Below are 20,631 nucleotides of genomic sequence, written 5' to 3'. Positions count from 1 at the left end.
AATCAGACTTTGGCCGTAACATTAAATAATTTAGGTCAGTAATTTAAGAAGAAAAACCGTATATAACTAGGGGCAGGCATTTTTCGCGAAAAGATCTGAACATATATTAGACTGCAACAAGGAATACCCGCACCTGTGGTTTTTTCCTTGTGATTCGCGGCCGTCTGCGAGAGAAGTCGTTGCCTTATTTGACCGAGCCACTCAGGACGCGTTTGCTACCGCACTGAATCACTGTGATTGGTGTTGTTACAATCGATATGTACCTGGGAGAAACTTATCCAATCACAAAATACAGACGATGCTACAGTGTTTTAACTTTCATCTAATCTCAAAATCTTTTCGCGAAATCTGCAGGCCCCTACGTATAACAGATGCTGCTAATTATTGACTCATCATAGTTGTACAGAGAAATATAATTTTTGGCGTAGACTACCCTCACCATAGTTTATTCGCTTGGCATATGATTAATTTTTTGATCTACAAAATAACTCTAAGTGATAAATTAGTTTGTTTCAGTTAAAAACTAATAATAAATCGTCATATACTTCTTGCAACTTTAGAGAATTATAGATACTTTAGAGTGCCACATAAATTAAATTAATAATAAAATTTATGAAACAGGATTGGGATAGTCGTAGGGGCCTACATTTAATTTATTTCCATCCCATGTAGATATTTAGTATATAAATAACGTGTCTGTTGTTTCCGAGTGTTACTATCAAGTTGTGCTAGCAGTATGTTTATTTTTAAAATAAACTTTTCCATTGTTTTTTTCAGGAGAAGAATTGGTGTTCAGGGACCAATGGGGTGGCATCAGCCTGCTCAACGCTGCCAACATGACAACACGAAGTCTCATGACCAATCAGACATTCGTAAGTACATAATTACTAATTGTTTTAAAAAAAAAAGATTCAGGTAGTTTTCTGCGCAGACACTGTTCCGTATTAGTTAAGAAATTTATGTAATTACATAATTAATATTCTATATGCACGTTTATCAAAAAGTTGTTTCCGTGTGCAACTAGATATGAATATAATGATTTTCATGGCATTGTTATTACTTAAAAAAAATTTCGAACTCATAATTACTGAGCATTAAGGATTTCCGTAAGGTTTTTTTTTTTTTTAGACAAGAAGGGATTAATTCGTTAATCATGTTTAAAACATTTACGTTAACCGTCACGATAACCAAATTGTCCAAACGCACCTATGAAACAACATAGATATTGACTTTTTAAAAGTGGTAATAGAGTTTTAAATACCACAATTCCGTGTACAGTGGCGGTTACGGTTGGGGGGGGGGGGGGGGGGGGGGGGGGTGGTTCAAAAAGGGAAGACGGAGAGTTAAAAATAAAAAAAATGTTTTTGAGTCTCTCAGTACCCGCCAGAGATGTGTAACATAGAACCTCGGTTACGAACCAATTCATGTGTTCTCATGTTTCAAATACACTTATAATACGAAACTCGGAAACAGAAATTTAACGCAGAATTCTTTAAAATAATACCGAGCGTGATAAATGTACGCAAATTGTGTTTTCAAATACGTTTCTGGACATGAACGCAGCTAGAATTGACTGCCCGGAGCAACTACGTCGACTATTGAATCATTTGATTCAGTAGACCGAAATTTTAAAATAACTTTCACGATTTTAAAGCAGAAAATAATATGCATTTTAAGAAATCGGAAAGGGTAGGTACCTTTCCAGTTTATTTTCTGCTGTGTCATTGTACAGAAAATCCTGAAAGGTACCCTTTCCGAGGGGATACCTTTCCAGTGCATATTTGCATTAAAACCGAAACATTTTAAGAAATCGGGAAAGGGTCGTTACCACAACGCCGAAATACCACAACGCCGAACGTACAATAACGCCGAATACCATAACGCCGAATGCCAAATTGACCGCAACGCCGACAGCTAGAAAACTGCTGTGTACCACAACGCCGAAATACAGTAACGCCGAAAAATGTTGCTGCGGGGAGGGGGGGGGGGCACAGGAGCAAATTGAAAAACAACTGAATGAATTTGTGTGTGTTTCTGAAATGTATCTGAACGCCGAAATACCACAACCTAACCTAACCTAGGCTAGCCTAACCTAGCCTATCCTAACCTAACCTAACCTTACCTAACTTTAACCTTTGTGGCAGTCCTGCAATGACATTTTTCGGCGTTAATGTATTTCGGCGTTGTGGTACACAGCAGTTTTCTAGCTGTCGGCGTTGTAGTCAATTTGGCATTCGGCGTTATTGTACGTTCGGCGTTGTGGTGCGTCCCCATCGGAAAAAGGTAGTACCTTTCCAGTTTCTACCCAGCTACACTACCGCCACTAAAAGCATGAAAGGTACTCTTTCCGAGGGGCTACAATTCTGTCGTCCCCTCAGTGAGTGGTCGTGGTGACCCCCGCGGGTACAGGCTGGGGCGCCTCCAGCAGAGGACTGAGGGCAGTCTGCCAAGGTCGCCCGGGGTGGCCGGCGAGACACTCCGGCGCCGTCAACTCGGCGTAAACAAGTCATGCGCGTGCCGACTATCTCTACCTCTCTCTCTCTCTCTCTCGCTCGCAATTCCCAACACTCTCCTTACTATTTCCTTTTATTGAATATACCTGCTGCACCCGGCCACGCCTTGCTGTGGCTCTGTCTGGTTGAAAGGGAAAAGAAAATATATTTTTAAAAAAATGACAAAAATAGAAAATAATTCAAATAGTAAAAACCAAAACTAAAAATAATCAATTTTAAAAGCAATTGTTTTGAAGGGGGGGGGGGGGAATTTTTAGGTTAGAAAAAGTATTTAATTGATTAAAAAATATTAGAACATATGCTAGTAGAGTGGAAATAAAACTTTAATATTAGAGATATCTCATCAGTTTCGCTATCCAACTATATATATATATATTAAAAACTACTGTTGTTTTCAGGAAGATTAGCTACAATTTCTGGAAGAGAATATTTTAATGGTCTCTGAGAAATGGTGTTATGAAGTAGAGGAATAGGTTAAATTTATTTTCGGGTTTGTTCCGTGTAAGATAATTATGAGTCACGTAATTTTGACTAATGTTTACTTCAAATGAACAATCTTTCAACGCAATATACTCTTAAAAGTTAGAATATTCTTGCAGCATTTGCATATTCGCTGGAAACCAGATTATTTTCGTTTTTTTTTTTAATTATGCTTGATGTCTCGTCGAAGGCGAGGTCACCAGGAGGTCACCAGGCCACTAGGAGGTCACTAGGTAATTAGGTCACTGGGAGGTCACCAGGAGGTCATTAGGTCACCAGGTCACTATGAAGTCACTAGGTGGCCATTAGGTCACTAGGTTACCAGGTCACTAGGTCACCAGGAGGTCACTAGGAAGTCACCAGGAGGCAGTTATGGATGGTGACTGTCGACAGAAGTGAAAACTTAAAACTTTGTTTTTAAATGTGTAATATGACATCACTTCTACGTCAAATCTGCGTAATAAAATGATTTTCGTATTATATCAGTACGATGTCAGCATGATATCATTTATCCTTACATCATTTTTTTGTCGAAACAGATGTCAGTGGTATGTCAAAATTACGTAAAAATTCATTACTTAGCTATGACTTACCAGTGATGTCAGACCTAAGTCATGTATTCACGTGGTCAAATTAACTTCACTTACTGCTACTACAGCCATTTCGGTGATGCAAACTCAAGATTTTACCCATCCAAAAAAAAAAATAGTCCAACACGCACATGATACAGTCGAGTATATACAATGTATCAGTGTATATATGCGTATACATGTACGTCGCCAGTCTGGCGCAACACGTCACTAGCATATCGGTGACGCAAACCCACAATTTTTTCCCCTACCAGAAATCGCTCGACGCGGCTAAAGAAGTTTTCACTTAAAAAATTACTAAAAGTTTGTTTTTACTTCGCGAAATTTTCGCGATGAATTTTCACGAGACGGTAAACTAGATATCTCTTCGTTCCAATTCGGAGGGAATTTTTTTATTATTATTATTTTTCCTTTAATGAGGGGTGAGTTGCGCCTGATGAATGGGGTCTTAAATTCGACATTAGGTGCGCCAGACGTTGGGCGCTTGCCAGGAGTTGGAGATGGATGCGTTGAAGCGGCGCGGGAATTGAAAGAGATGAGAGCTATCTGTTAACGTGACAGCTACCCGTTATGAACCACGGCTGGTGCCGGCAGATTAGGGAAACTACACACCTGCACTCTTGCACTCTTGCATCTCCATACCTGCGCCTGAACGGGTCATGAAACATCGCCTTTTTTTCCTTCTTCTTTTCTCCTCCTTTCAAGCGACTGTGACGAATGGAAACTATTCAGTCCAGTAATAAACCTAATCTGCCAAGAGTCAGTGGTGCCGTTTTAACTTTACGTAAACAGTTTCAAATCTTAGAACGCCGTCTATGTCTATGCATAAACAGAAATAAAATAAGCGGGACTCTTTTAAAAGTTTTTTTTAATTCCTACCTTAAGCATATTTGAAAAAAAAATTACCAACGTGAAATGAGCGTGGATAAATTTAATTTTAATGACCTCGTATTTTGCATACCTCATTGAAAACCTGCTAGCTGCGTTATAAGTATATTTAAAAAGAAAGGCCGTTTTTCCAAATGCCGTTGATTTTATATGGATACATTAATTAGTTTTTTTTTAATTGCTTCAGAGTAACATCGAGACACTTGAAAAACTAGTACAAAAATTAAAAAAAAGAGCTAATTCATGTCGTTCATGTTGCAAATAAACTTACTATACAAAACTCGTACTTGAAAATTAAATTAGAATTCTTAATAATTCTGGAACATTTTGAGAATTTAATGTAATAACATATTTGTGTTTTCCAATACTACAAAATGATCGAATAAACATTTTCTTATTGTCCATGCAGTGAAAATATTATGATTGATTGTAACTCAATGCATCCAGCATTGATTTGCTTAGAACGAATTTCATAAGGTAATAATTATGTATTCATTTTTTTTACCTTCAAGCACTATTTTTAATTCATTTCACTAATAACGTGGTCGTATAGAAATTTTTGTTTCAACAAGATTTAAGATGATATTAAGATGCTTTGAAATAAATTCGAACGAAATTGATACTTAAAATTTTTGAATTTTTTTTTAATTTCAACCCCTTTTATTCCGGCAATTATTCTTTTTTTTAAAATTAGCCAAAATTTAGATAAAGTTTAATATTCATACACTAAATTATAATGGATTTGATAGTATATATTTATTTAAAACGTAATGCATTTTTTTCACTGAAAACATTGTTATTTCCACCCCTTGCATTAATAGTTGGTTGGATAAAAATATATTTTAACAATAGTTTTATACAGTGCTTAGAAAGTTAAATAAAAATAAGAATAGTTTGACTGTGTTCATGGTAGGGAAGTTTTATTTATTTTCTTATTCTACCCCAGGTTTTTTAAGGCCTTGTTATAACGGTTTGTATTATCTAAAAATTATTCAGACAAAAGTTTTAGATAAAAATGAAAAGATTTACAAACATTTTGAACGGATTTGATGTTGTGCCTATTAAGGGAGTTATAAATTTATTTTTGTATTTTATTTTTATCAAAAATTGTTTCAGACAAACATTTTAGATAATATTTATAAATTTACAAACAATCCGAGCGGATTTAATATTGTTCTTACTAAGAGAGTTATTAATTTTTTAGTCCTTCACCTTTATTATCCCCCCCCCCCCTTGCAGTAATAGTTCATATAAAAATTTATTTTAGACGAAAGTTGTAGATAATAATTTATGGTTTTACAATAAATTAGAATGGATTTTATAGTTTACATTGTACAGAAATTATGATTTTTTTTTAAATTCTACGCCTTTTTTTTATCCCGTATCTGGATGGTTCGATTTAACAAAAAAAAATAGACAAATGTTTTAGAAAAACATTAGACCATTTTCAAACAATTTAAGGAAGATGTGATTTTTTTTTGTCCTCCAACCCTTTTTTTTTTCCACCCTTCCAGTTATGTTTGGTCGTATAAAAAATGTATTTTGACAAAAGTTGTTGGTATTACTCTACGAGTTATAATATATTCAAACGGATGTGCTATCCATCATATTATGGGTGCTATAGCAATTTTACTGTTTTCAAAAACCTTCCCCATCTATACCCCTTCGGTCAGATATTGCCCATTAACGAACTCGACCGAGATTATCCATGATTATATTTTATTATTTAAGTTTGGTAGCCATTTGTGAAAAAAATGACTGTAGTTACCGTGTCCATAAATATTATATGTATAATATTAATATAATATAAATATTATATTATTATATATAAAATTATATATTATATATACACTTTTGAGTTGACTATGGTTTTGTAATCTATGGATCATGAAACTGAAAACCATATTTAAAAAATAGTGCGTGGAGTCCCTCCACGCGGAAGAAGTGAAACTTCACTGTTTACTTCGCTGCATAGCAAGAATACCACGCGCATGTGCTTGGGATCTACCGACTCACTCTCTTTCTCTCTCCTACTTTCTACCTTTGTGTATCTTTCTTTCTCTCTCCCTCTTGCGTTGGCCTGTGACAGGTATACTACGCGCATGCGTTCGAGTACCACGCATTTACTCTCGCTCTGTCTCTTTCTATTCCCCCTTCCCAGGAGCGTTGAACGTTTAACGCAACAGTGCTTTCTCCATGGTAGCGTTAAACATTCAACGCAACCTTGTTGGAATCGCATTAGAAGTTCACTTCAAAAAATTTTTCCGGAAGTCGCACCATGGAAACGGCTATAATATGTAGTGTTTCTTCGAAATCTACCTGAAAGAGCGCTAGTAACTCAGTACACGTGATAAAAGTGAAACTTCTTTGGCAATCCGAACCTTAACTCGTAAGTTTATCGTAAGGGTACACCTCTTTGGCCAAGATCCTATTCTGTGTCATTTTCGCGCCGGAAACGTTTCACAACAATGTTTCACGAAAACGCATTAAAATTCGTCCTTGAAATCTTACTCTCATCGCGCCCAAAGAAGTTTCACTTCAAAAATATAGTCTGTAAAGAAAAGACATTTATGTTTGTCATTGTTTGTTCGTAACATGTGCATTGCTTTTTTTTTTTTTTTTTTTTTTTTTGCAATTACTTGCTTGGAGATTGTTACTCGCTGGGTTACGAATGCGCCCGTTTACAGCAAAATCCGGGAAGCCTACGATGTACATTCTGTATTGCACAGACCCGAACAAGCCCGAATATCTACCTTCGGCCTACGTCGGTATTAAAATGATTTGACAGTATTTTTAATGTAGCTATACTAACCTAACATGACCAACCATCCACAATTTTGTAAAGTAATAAACAAAAAAACTTACGAAGTTAGCCGAAGGTAGATATTCGGGCTTGTTCGGGTCTGTGCAATACAGAATGTACATCGTAGGCTTCCCCGTAATTCCTGTCACAACTTCACTAGGTATGTGAATGTTGAAGAGTGAAGTGGTTGTGCTTCGACTTGTTTTCAGAAGCGGCTGAACCCAGCCAGGTTCTCCATGTCCCGAGATCACCGGTTCATACTCCTGGCACTCAGCGTCCAGAAGGTTGGTAGCGCCGATTCAGCAGTCCCGTCACCTCCACCAATCACGTCGAACATGACTGGCTGGCAGCCCGGCGGGAAACGACGAAAAGTCGCCCCCGAAACAACCAGCACCAACCAAAACCAATGCAGACAGCAATGTCCAAGCTCCCGCCCTTTTGCTTAGTAGTTTGTTACTACTCTGTCCAACTCTTCTTCCAGAACCATCATCCTGTTTCCTTGTAACCAACCTGTTTGCATCCCGCATGTCAGCGCCCAGGGTTTTCCCTGTGTATATGCAGGTTTTACCTGGGCCCAACTTATCTAGTTTTAGTCTAGGATAGTCAGTGAGGGGAGTTAGTCATGGCGCCAATCGCTGCCATGGCTGGCCAATCCCCTCCTAGCACATGATGCATGCGACCCTCTCCCTGCATGGCTAATCCCAGCATGACTAGGCGTATAGGCTTCGGCCTGAGACGAACTTAGAGTCTTCCCTAACCCGGACCCCTCCCAAACACACTTAGTTTTTAGTTAGGTTAGGAAAAAAATCGACATGACAGTATTCACCCTGCAAACGTTGTGCATGCGTAGTTTCCATCACACTATTTTTATCACAAACTTATTTATTACAGTAAGTCAAACTAGAGTTTAAACTCAAAAATTTTTCAGTGGTTCACATCAACAGTACACTTTACGGATAACTTTGATATTTATTTTGAAATATAAACACAGTATGAACGGAAATGTCGATTCCATTTACTAATTCAAACCTATCATTTGAAAAATTAAAAAAAAAAAAAATTGGTTGTCTGTAAAGTCGGTTTACGGACGATAGTTTAACGTGACAACGTAATAACAAACCATTGATGAAATGATTGCACACTTTTATGAATAAAATTGAATCATTTTTATTGAATTATCACTATTTTGTATGGATACAAAGAAGGAGTGAAATGAAATCTACAATTTAATTGGTAAATTTACTTTTATTTGCACTCATTAGTTCAAATATGTTTATTACTTTAACGAAGAGATTATTTTAACTATAACTTTTATACATGTTTGCTATTTAACTTCTTCCAATGTGTGTTATTCTGTTAAGGATAGGACGATGATAGGAAAAGTAGGAAACGATTGGGAGTGTTTCAAGTTTAATGTGCCTCGAAAAAGTCAAATCGATGGTTGTTCCAATCGAGTGGAAGATAGATAGATGCAGCGCAAGCGTACAATTAGCGTAACGGGACAATGTGCGTAACGGGACAATGCGTCATCCTTTTTCGTGCGTGCAGCCGGCGTTCATCGATTTATTGGACGTCATCACGTCAAAAAAGACGTAAGCTAGCACAAGAGGTGTAGTGGTCACATACTGCACTCCCAGCCCTCTTGTCTCTGGCTCGTGTCCAACCCCAGGTGTGTGGCTCTTTCATACTCCGCGCTGATTATTTTAATTTTTTTTCGTTATTATTTTGACGTGTAAACGTCTTATAAATCGTTGAACGCCGGCTGCACGCACAAAAAAAGATTACTCATTGTCCCGTTACGCAAATTGTCCCGTTACGCTCATTGTACGCTTGCGCCGCATCTATCTCTCTTCCACTCGATTGGAACATCCATCGATTTGACTTTTTCGAGGCACATTAAACTTGAAACACTCCCATTCGTTTCCTACTTTTCCTATCATCGTCCTATCCTTAACAGCATAACACAGATTGGAAGTTAAATAGCAAACATGTATAAAAGTTATAGTTAAAATAATCTGTTCGTTAAAGTAATAAACATATTTGAATTAATGAGTACAAATAAAAGTAAATTTATCAATTAAATTGTAGTTTTCATTTCACTTCTTCTTTGTATCCATAAAAAAATAGTGATAATTCAATAAAAATGATTCAATTTTATTCATAAAAGTATGCAATCATTTCATCAATGTTTTTTTTATGACGTTGTCACGTTAAAATATCGTCCGTAAACCGACTTTACAGACAACCAATTGTTTTCGTTATTATTATTTTTTATTCACGCGCAATATCTAAAGTTTAACTTTATAACTCCCTTGCATTTTTTTTGCCACAAAACATTTATAAACTAGCCGTGTGCCCGATGGGAAGGTATTATTTGATTCTCATGTTTGACGACTTTCCAAAAAACTCTGATACAACTGACTTAATTATAAACAGAAATCTAAACAATATTTCTAACTTCAAAAAATGACAAACGTCTTACCAAAATTTAATAATTAGACACAAAATTCACAAAGCAAACTCAATAAATTCGTTTATCTTAGCCAATAAGTCAAGTAGCTATAAATAAAACCTGTCAAAAGAAGTTAAGGAATTTCGTTAAGTTTTTTAATATCTGAACACAAAGCGAATTCAGTAATTCCTTACATCCTAGCCAATTAAATTCAATGTTCGTTTGCATTCACTTAGTGCTGTGTCCTGGGTGTAAAAAAAAGGGCGCGTAAGTCTTCGTTATAAACATTACGTTCGCTGTTTTTTAAACCCGTGATATTACAATAAGCGGTTTAAAATATCTGTGGCAGAGCGACAGATGCAAGTGAGGTATCGAAATATAAATAAAATAAAAGTAATGATGAATAAATTAAAAGCGTTGAGAGCGAGTCTTAAGGATAAGCCAGAGTTAATCCCTTTACCTAATTGGATTTACTTGTGGCATGTTTCAGCTGTTCAGACACTCCTACCTGGCGCAGTACATGGTGTACGACATAGCTACAATGTGAGTACCCCATGCTTATTTTCTTTCACCTAAGCAGTAGTTTAGTTAGCTCGCATGACGAAAGAAAATTGCGTGGTGCATACTACTACATCACAAGTTAAAACCACAGAATGTGTATGTACGTGACAAATAATCACCTGCATCTGCACAAGCCAATTCTATTGGTCGCACGGAGCAACGTAAGCGGATTATCTCGGCATATGCCGAGCTAATCCGTACAGATCCTTCTCCTTCTGCGTGCCATTGTAGAACGGGACTAAGGATGCATTGACGACTGGTACAGCTTAAAAGCACTGCCAATCTTCAGACAAGTCATGTATGAGTGTGTGTGTGTGTGATAGAGAGAGAGAGAGAGAGAGAGAGAGAGACTATATACATTTTTGGTTTTCATAATAGAATCGTTCGTAGAAGAACTTAAGTTATCACCTATCCATCAAAGTAGTAAGTTATTATTAAGTTTGGCATAACCTAAAATCCCCCTTTTTACTTTTAGATGGGCATATATTTCTTTCAAAGATATTTTTTTTAAGGAAAACAAAATATTTCACATCGTTTCTAGGCTTCAAATATCCACAATGCGGATCCCAACATCTTAACTTTATCCATATCAAAACGTTTAAAGAACTCTAAGTGACAACAAACAATTCGTTTCAAATTCAAACTATTTAACAGTTTGAATTTTCAAAAGAACAGTGACACCAACCCAAAGTCATTAATAAGACTCCTACATTCAAAACGTCAAAGATATGTTATTTAGCACGAATGATTTTAAACATGTAAACTATAGTAGATTTCAAAAATAAAATCAGATTTCTTCAAAAAGTAAAGTTATTCAACATTAAATTATTTAATTTAATATAGCTTTCTCGCGTTGACACAAGCCTTCTTCACAGTCTTCAATAAGGCCAGCGCAGGCCCTATCTAGTAACGACCCCCTGGGCGCACGGACACATTCCTGCAGTGTCTCGACTCCTGCCGTGCTGCAGTTAGTTAGCACGCTCGCCGCCAGAGCAGCGCCACGGTGCCTGTACACGCATGTGGGCCCGCAGGGACACGTTCCCGCCTTGTCTCGACTCCTGCCCTGCTGCAGTTAGTTAGCACGCTCGCCGCCAGAGCAGCGCCACGGTGCCTGTACACGCATGTGGGCCATGCAGGGACATGTTCCCGCCTTGTCTCGACTCATGCCCTGCTGCAGTTAGTTAGCACGCTCGCCGCCAGAGCAGCGCCACGGTGCCTGTACACGCATCCATGCAGGGACATGTTCCCGCCTTGTCTCGACTCCTGCCGTGCTGCAGTTAGTTAGCACGCTCGCCGCCAGAGCAGCGCCACGGTGCCTGTACACGCATGTGGGCCATGCAGGGACATGTTCCCGCCTTGTCTCGACTCCTGCCGTGCTGCAGTTAGTTAGCACGCTTGCCGCCAGAGCAGCGCCACGGTGCCTGTACACGCATGTGGGCCCGCAGGGACACGTTCCCGCCTTGTCTCGACTCCTGCCCTGCTGCAGTTAGTTAGCACGCTCGCCGCCAGAGCAGCGCCACGGTGCCTGTACACGCATGTGGGCCCGCAGGGACATGTTCCCGCCTTGTCTCGACTCCTGCCCTGCTGCAGTTAGTTAGCACGCTCGCCGCCAGAGCAGCGCCACGGTGCCTGTACACGCATGTGGGCCCGCAGGGACATGTTCCCGCCTTGTCTCGACTCCTGCCCTGCTGCAGTTAGTTAGCACGCTCGCCGCCAGAGCAGCGCCACGGTGCCTGTACACGCATGTGGGCCCGCAGGGACATGTTCCCGCCTTGTCTCGACTCCTGCCCTGCTGCAGTTAGTTAGCACGCTCGCCGCCAGAGCAGCGCCACGGTGCCTGTACACGCATGTGGGCCCGCAGGGACACGTTCCCGCCTTGTCTCGACTCCTGCCCTGCTGCAGTTAGTTAGCACGCTCGCCGCCAGAGCAGCGCCACGGTGCCTGTACACGCATGTGGGCCATGCAGGGACATGTTCCCGCCTTGTCTCGACTCCTGCCCTGCTGCAGTTAGTTAGCACGCTCGCCGCCAGAGCAGCGCCACGGTGCCTGTACACGCATCCATGCAGGGACATGTTCCCGCCTTGTCTCGACTCCTGCCGTGCTGCAGTTAGTTAGCACGCTCGCCGCCAGAGCAGCGCCACGGTGCCTGTACACGCATCCATGCAGGGACATGTTCCCGCCTTGTCTCGACTCCTGCCGTGCTGCAGTTAGTTAGCACGCTCGCCGCCAGAGCAGCGCCACGGTGCCTGTACACGCATGTGGGCCATGCAGGGACATGTTCCCGCCTTGTCTCGACTCCTGCCGTGCTGCAGTTAGTTAGCACGCTCGCCGCCAGAGCAGCGCCACGGTGCCTGTACACGCATGTGGGCCCGCAGGGACACGTTCCCGCCTTGTCTCGACTCCTGCCCTGCTGCAGTTAGTTAGCACGCTCGCCGCCAGAGCAGCGCCACGGTGCCTGTACACGCATGTGGGCCATGCAGGGACATGTTCCCGCCTTGTCTCGACTCCTGCCCTGCTGCAGTTAGTTAGCACGCTCGCCGCCAGAGCAGCGCCACGGTGCCTGTACACGCATCCATGCAGGGACATGTTCCCGCCTTGTCTCGACTCCTGCCGTGCTGCAGTTAGTTAGCACGCTCGCCGCCAGAGCAGCGCCACGGTGCCTGTAAGTAGATGTATTTGGTTCGTATGGGGGCACCGGTGGGTGGTGGGGGATCGGGGATCCGCGGCAGTCACCTTAAGGCTTCGCTTCATCAGCCATGTTGGATTACGTCACTTCCGCCGGCCATACACGCACGAAAAAGTGTCCCGTTATGTTCATCAGCCATGTACGCACGAAAAAGTGTCCCGTTACGTTCATCAGCCATGCACGCACGAAAAAGTATCCCGTTACGTTCATCACCCATGTTGGATTACGTCACTTCCGCCGGCCATACACGCACGAAAAAGTGTCCCGTTATGTTCATCAGCCATGTACGCACGAAAAAATGTCCCGTTACGTAACGAACGAACGGAGGAGGACGGACAGACCAGCTCGCCAGGACGTCTCGCTCTGAAAAGTATTAGGCGGTAATAAACAGCCAGGAGGTAACGAATATAAGCCTACTTCTACACGTGTTATGAACGCCGGATACATACGGCCAGGCAACCATGTGTTTTGGCGCGCTCTACTTCCACGACGCGCAACGGCACCGGCAAGTTTTTATTACTACCTCCTCTCAAGTTCTGATCTCCTAATACTTCACAGCAGAGAAGCGCTGTTGGTCGGAGCCTGTAGGTACTTCCTTCGCACACCTAACCTAACCTAACCTAACCTAACCTAACCTAACCTAAACTAACCTCACCTAACCTAATCCATATGCTAATCTATGCTAACCTAACCTAACCTAACCTAACCTAAACTAAACTAAACTAAACTAACCTCACCTAACCTAATCCATATGCTAATCTATGCTAACCTAGCCTAACCTAACCTAACCTAACCTAACCTAAACTAACCTAACCTAACCTAATCCATATGCTAATCTATGCTATGCTAACCTAACCTTACCTAACCTAACCTAACCTAAACTAAACTAAAATAAACTAAACTAAACTAAACCTAACCTAACCTAACCTAACCTAACCTAACCTAACCTAATCCATATGCTAATCTATGCTAACCTAACCTAACCTAACCTAACCTAATCCATATGCTAATCTATGCTAACCTAACCTAAACTAAACTAAACTAACCTAACCTAATCCATATGCTAATCTATGCTAACCTAACCTAAACTAAACTAAACTAAACTAAACCTAACCTAACCTAACCTAACCTAACCTACCCAAACCTAACCTAACCTAACCTAACCTAACCTAATCCATATGCTAATCTATGCTAACCTAACCTAACCTAACCTAACCTAACCTAAACTAAACTAAACTAAACTAACCTCACCTAACCTAATCCATATGCTAATCTATGCTAACCTAGCCTAACCTAACCTAACCTAACCTAACCTAAACTAACCTAACCTAACCTAATCCATATGCTAATCTATGCTATGCTAACCTAACCTTACCTAACCTAACCTAACCTAAACTAAACTAAAATAAACTAAACTAAACCTAACCTAACCTAACCTAACCTAACCTAACCTAATCCATATGCTAATCTATGCTAACCTAACCTAACCTAACCTAACCTAATCCATATGCTAATCTATGCTAACCTAACCTAACCTAAACTAAACTAAACTAACCTAACCTAATCCATATGCTAAACTATGCTAACCTAACCTAAACTAAACTAAACTAAACTAAACCTAACCTAACCTAACCTAACCTAACCTACCCAAACCTAACCTAACCTAACCTAACCTAACCTAATCCATATGCTAATCTATGCTAACCTAACCTAACCTAACCTAATCCATATGCTAATCTATGCTAACCTAACCTAACCTAACCTAATCCATATGCTAATCTATGCTAACCTAACCTAATCCATGCCAATCTATGCTAATCCATGTCAATCTATGCCAATCCGTATGCCAATCTATGCTAATTCGTATACCAATCTATGCTAACCTGTATGCCAATCTATGCTAATCCGTATGCCAATCTATGCTAATTTATATGTTAATCCATGCTAATCCATTTGCCATTTTGTATTTCTAGTAATTTCCACCAACTTCGAATCGTGACGTCACAGTTGCACTTTTCGTCACGGCCGCCATCTTGGATTCGAATTTTTTTTTCGAACTTCAACTTTTCGAAATTTGATGTAAACATCAGCCGCCATCTTTTGCCTTCCTTAATACATACCTAAGACGTCACATTTGAAATTAAAATTATTATACAGCCACCATCTTTAATTCCAGCACAGACTACCAGATGGCGCTAAATTCAAAAATTAGTTGCCATAGGCGAAGCCATCTTGGTCCTCAAGTTGGTTGGTAGATGTCGCTAGTATCGCGCGCCAAATTCAAAAATTAGTTGCCAGAGGCGCCGCCATCTTTAATTCTTAAAGTTACTGCCGGAGCGCGCCACCGTCGCCATCTTTAATTCTTAAATTTACTGCCGGATGTCGCCAAGTCGGTAGCCTGTATTCACCAAGTTCTCTGTTGCCGCCATCTTTAATTCATAAAGTCGCTACCAGATGGCGCCACTGTCGGCCATCTTTAGTTCAAGGCATTGTCGCCGGATGATGACAAGTTTGAATTTAAAAAACCTACAAGTGTTATGCAATGTGTAACCAGTCGAGACAAGTCGAGATAAGTTTGGAACATGAAGCCATATTCTAAACTACGTTTAATATATATATGTATGCATTTATATGTTTAGGTTTGATGATAGAGTAATGCAAGGGAATGGCTTTTCATTTATATTTGCGACAAACAAACCATCCATCCGATTACATTATTCCAAGTAACCATATTGGATGATGACATCACCGTTGCAATTTCCGTTACGGCCGACATCTTTAAATATATTATCCGAGTTTAATGAAAATTTTTTTTTAAATTTATAAAAAAAAAAACTTTTACGACACTGAGCTCGGAGTCCTCGGTTCGAATCTGGTGAGGGCAAAAAAAATGGCGACCGATCCTTCCCTCGTGGTGGCTGCAGGCAGACTGACTCCCACCAATTTTTTTTCAAAGTATATATAATGTCATCTAGTATGATGCCATGTCCGCCATCTTGTCTTCGATGCTGGAAGCCATCATCATTGTATCGTCAGCGAGAGTACGCTGGCGCCATGTTAGTTTAGTTCTTATCCACTAGAGTGCAGTAATCATTTATTACTGTGACACCAGACATCTTGAAATTTGGCCGCCATCTAGAAAAACCGTAATTATTTAGTTAGGAATTCAGGAAAAAATCCAAAATTCATCAAAATAATCACTCATTAACTTACATATTGATTCGATCCGCTCCAGTCCTTGGTTCGATACTATATCGATGCAATAAAGTTTAATTTTATGAAAAAAAAAATAATAATTTCAAGAAACCATGTTCAACATTCTTAAAGAGAAATAAATCCTCTACTACCATCATCCTATCAGACATCAAGACCAACATCTTTGGAATATTCGTAATAATTAACCTAGAAATTCAGGAAAAAGTTAAAAATTCATTAAATAAATTTGCAAACAATATACTGATTAATTAGGTCGACTAAGGTCCTTGGCACGATCCTGGACGAAGCTAAAATATAATTTAATTTAAATACCAGAAAAGTGTAAGGTTCGAGAAATAAAACACCACAAAGTCTTTTACAAACATAATATTTATTACACAATTTCTATCCTACTACAGGATTACTTGCGAAAGCCAGCAATCTTATAAACATTTAGCCCTGCATAGACGTGCAACGACTACTTCTTAGCTCCAACAGCTCCAAATGCTCCAACAGCTCCAACAGCTCCAAATGATCCAACTGCCTTTTCTTTCAACAGCTCCAATGATATTGGGCTACAATGGTACGAGTGTAAGAGACTACGATGCTACAAGGCTACGAGTTTAAAAGGATCTAGCTGGTTCCGAGTTATACATGACTGTGAGACTGCATGACTAAAAGACCGCATTGCTACGAAACTACATGTCTATGAAGCTACATGGATACAAGTCTACTCGGCTCCAACACGCAATCTACACACAGTACACACAGGAAACTGAACGTACACACAGTACACACAGGAAACGGAACGTACACACAGTACACACAGGAAACGGAACGTACACAAAGTACACACAGGAAACAAAACGTACACACAGTACACTCAGGAAACGGAACGTACACAAAGTACACACAGGAAACAGAACGTACACACAGTACACACAGGAAACTGAACGTACACACAGTACAAACAGGAAACGGAACGTACACACAGTACACACAGGAAATGGAACGTATACACAGTACACACAGGAAACGGAACGTACACACAGTACACACAGGAAACGGAACGTACACACAGTACACACAGGAATCGGAACGTACACACAGTACACATAGGAAACGGAACGTACACACAGTACACACAGGAAACGGAACGTACACAAAGTACACACAGGAAACAGAACGTACACACAGTACACACAGGAAACTGAACGTACACACAGTACAAACAGGAAACGGAACGTACACACAGTACACACAGGAAATGGAACGTATACACAGTACACACAGGAAACGGAACGTACACACAGTACACACAGGAAACGGAACGTACACACAGTACACACAGGAATCGGAACGTACACACAGTACACATAGGAAACGGAACGTACACACAGTACACACAGGAAACGGAACGTACATACATTATACACAGGAAACGGAACGTACACACAGTACACACAGGAAACGGAACGTACACACAGTACACACAGGAAACGGAACGTACACACAGTACACACAGGAAACGGAATGATCATACATACAGTAGCGGAAACACACAGGCTTAGTTGGAAATCGGAATACAAGAAATAAAAATATTAAATTTTTACTTTCAATATTTAATTACTTCTCAACATTACCCAAATACAAGTAAAAGAAGCCATTATTGTATGTAGCCAGCTCTCCTCAGTTCTTTGATTATGAAGGATATTTCTTTGATGCAAGAATAGTTTCCTGCACAAAGCGAGCCATGTAGAAGTCTTAGCCGGTCAACCAATATGTTTGGATCTATCCATGACGTGTAATCAATCTCTTCTACCACCATCTTACTTGCTTGTTTATTATAAATTCTTTTATAATCACAATCGTCCCAGTGATCATAATAAGCATTATCAGATTTATTTATTATAACACGACGTTTCCATCGTTTCGGTCTCAGGACATCGCCACATTCTTCGATCTTGTCAGCTCTAGGTGCTTCATCACAGTCTATGCCTTTGTCAACAGCATCAGAGTCACTGTAACAATCACTGTAGAAGACATCCTCTTCACCCAGATTACCGTATGAATTCGCTATCGATGATGTCGAAGTGTCTTCATCGTCTTCATGCTTCCTTTCTAGGAGTCCATCATTTTTACAAAGAATGGAGGATCTACTGAATATAGGCTTGAATGTATTCTCACTTTTCACGGTGTTGATACTTACATTAGTTTCAGTCTTCCCGAAGCCATTAGCATCCTTCAATTTATGTTCTTCCTCACGATCGGGTGAGCTAATACCATCACGCTCAGGACAAGGAAAATTATTGTCGTAATGCAGATCACTCTTCTTTAGTCTAGTGGATTCATCGGTGTCCTCTATGCCGTAAGTAGTCTTGACTTTACATGTTCTACCATGTCTTTTTAAGCTGTCAATTCGTGTTAACAACCTGCTACAACGATTACAGCTTAACATGTTGCGTAGTGGGTTTCTAGCACAATCATTCTTCTCATGACGTCTAGCATTCCTTCTCATGACAAAATCCTTGCCACAGTATCTACAGTGGCTTCCTTCCGATTCAGCTGCAGATAACAAACCATGATCCATGGTAGCTTCTGTGACTAATGTTAGATACAAACTGTCAGTTTTCTCCAATTGGAACCATTTCTTAAATAGAATTTTTTAAATATTTCATCAGCGAGAGTTAAGTTATCTAATGCAAAGCAAATTGATGCAAGTAGTTCTGGCTGTCATCAAAAGATGTCGCCACGTGTTGCTTGCAGGTAAATAATATCTATTTCATTAATGCGGGATGCGGAATGCTCACTATCGATCGCAAAGGAAGGTTAGTTTCGCTAGACTCCAAGGAGAAGGAAGTTCGACCTTCCTGTTAGTGCTTCTTAGATTTCTCATAGATTATTATTATTCGACTGAGAAATGATTTTTTTAAATATCCACCTGATAAAAATATTACAAGTGATGATTCAGTGGCAGAAGTTCACTAATTAAATGCAACCTTGAATAAAAATTACATGCCTCATTAAGTAAAAAAATCCTTCATGCAGAGATCAATTCCTCATCAGTAACCAGAAGCACTCGGAGAAAACCATCAGATGTCTAGTCAGGAATAATCAAAAGCACCCCGAGAAAACCATCAAAATATTGTCAAGTATAATCAGGAGCACACGGAGAAAACCACAATAATATTGTCAAGAATAATCGGAAGCACACGGAGAAAACTATCAAAATATTGACAATAATAATCAGGAGCACACGAAGAAAACCACCATAATATTGACAAGAACGAACAGGAGCACCCGGAGAAAACTACCATAATATTGACAAGAATAATAAGGAGCACACGGAGAAATCCACCATAATATTGTCAAGAATAAACGGGAGCACACTGAGAAAACCACCATAATATTGACAAGGATAATCGGAAGCACACGGAGAAAACCGCCACAAGTTTTGCTTGATATCATAAAATTACAACGAAAAAAATATTAAAAAATTAAAAATATAAACGAATAAAATTCAAAATCTGATTCTGCTAGCTTGTGAACTTCTCTTTGATGTGCAAAGTTAGAGTTCTAGTACAAGCCAGAATCATATTTTGAATTTTATTCGTTTATATTTTTAATTTTTTAATATTTTTTTCGTTGTAATTTTATGATATCAAACAAAACTTGTGGCGGTTTTCTCCGTGTGCTTCCGATTATCCTTGTCAATATTATGGTGGTTTTCTCAGTGTGCTCCCGTTTATTCTTGACAATATTATGGTGGATTTCTCCGTGTGCTCCTTATTATTCTTGTCAATATTATGGTAGTTTTCTCCGGGTGCTCCTGTTCGTTCTTGTCAATATTATGGTGGTTTTCTTCGTGTGCTCCTGATTATTATTGTCAATATTTTGATAGTTTTCTCCGTGTGCTTCCGATTATTCTTGACAATATTATTGTGGTTTTCTCCGTGTGCTCCTGATTATACTTGACAATATTTTGATGGTTTTCTCGGGGTGCTTTTGATTATTCCTGACTAGACATCTGATGGTTTTCTCCGAGTGCTTCTGGTTACTGATGAGGAATTGATCTCTGCATGAAGGATTTTTTTACTTAATGAGGCATGTAATTTTTATTCAAGGTTGCATTTAATTAGTGAACTTCTGCCACTGAATCATCACTTGTAATATTTTTATCAGGTGGATATTTAAAAAAATCATTTCTCAGTCGAATAATAATAATCTATGAGAAATCTAAGAAGCACTAACAGGAAGGTCGAACTTCCTTCTCCTTGGAGTCTAGCGAAACTAACCTTCCTTTGCGATCGATAGTGAGCATTCCGCATCCCGCATTAATGAAATAGTTATTATTTACCTGCAAGCAACACGTGGCGACATCTTTTGATGACAGCCAGAACTACTTGCATCAATTTGCTTTGCATTAGATAACTTAACTCTCGCTGATGAAATATTTAAAAAAT

The 20,631-nt window shown here is 39.7% G+C and overlaps 1 protein-coding gene across 1 annotated transcript in view; it reads left to right on the top strand.

Annotated features, from left to right (window-relative positions):
* LOC134528588 (dipeptidyl aminopeptidase-like protein 6) overlaps positions 1-20,631 on the top strand; it is a 226,063-nt gene that overhangs the window by 148,370 nt on the left and 57,062 nt on the right. The window contains exons 3-5 of the mRNA XM_063362340.1: positions 778-872; positions 7,484-7,558; positions 10,217-10,269. Coding sequence (XP_063218410.1) covers positions 778-872; positions 7,484-7,558; positions 10,217-10,269 — 223 coding nt within the window. The remainder of the gene's footprint in view (positions 1-777; positions 873-7,483; positions 7,559-10,216; positions 10,270-20,631) is intronic.

The sequence above is a fragment of the Bacillus rossius genome, chromosome 1 (genome assembly GCF_032445375.1).
Source record: "Bacillus rossius redtenbacheri isolate Brsri chromosome 1, Brsri_v3, whole genome shotgun sequence".
Taxonomy (NCBI): domain Eukaryota; kingdom Metazoa; phylum Arthropoda; class Insecta; order Phasmatodea; family Bacillidae; genus Bacillus; species Bacillus rossius.
The sequence above is the reverse complement of the archived record's forward strand: the minus strand, read 5'-3'. Positions and strand labels throughout refer to the sequence as shown.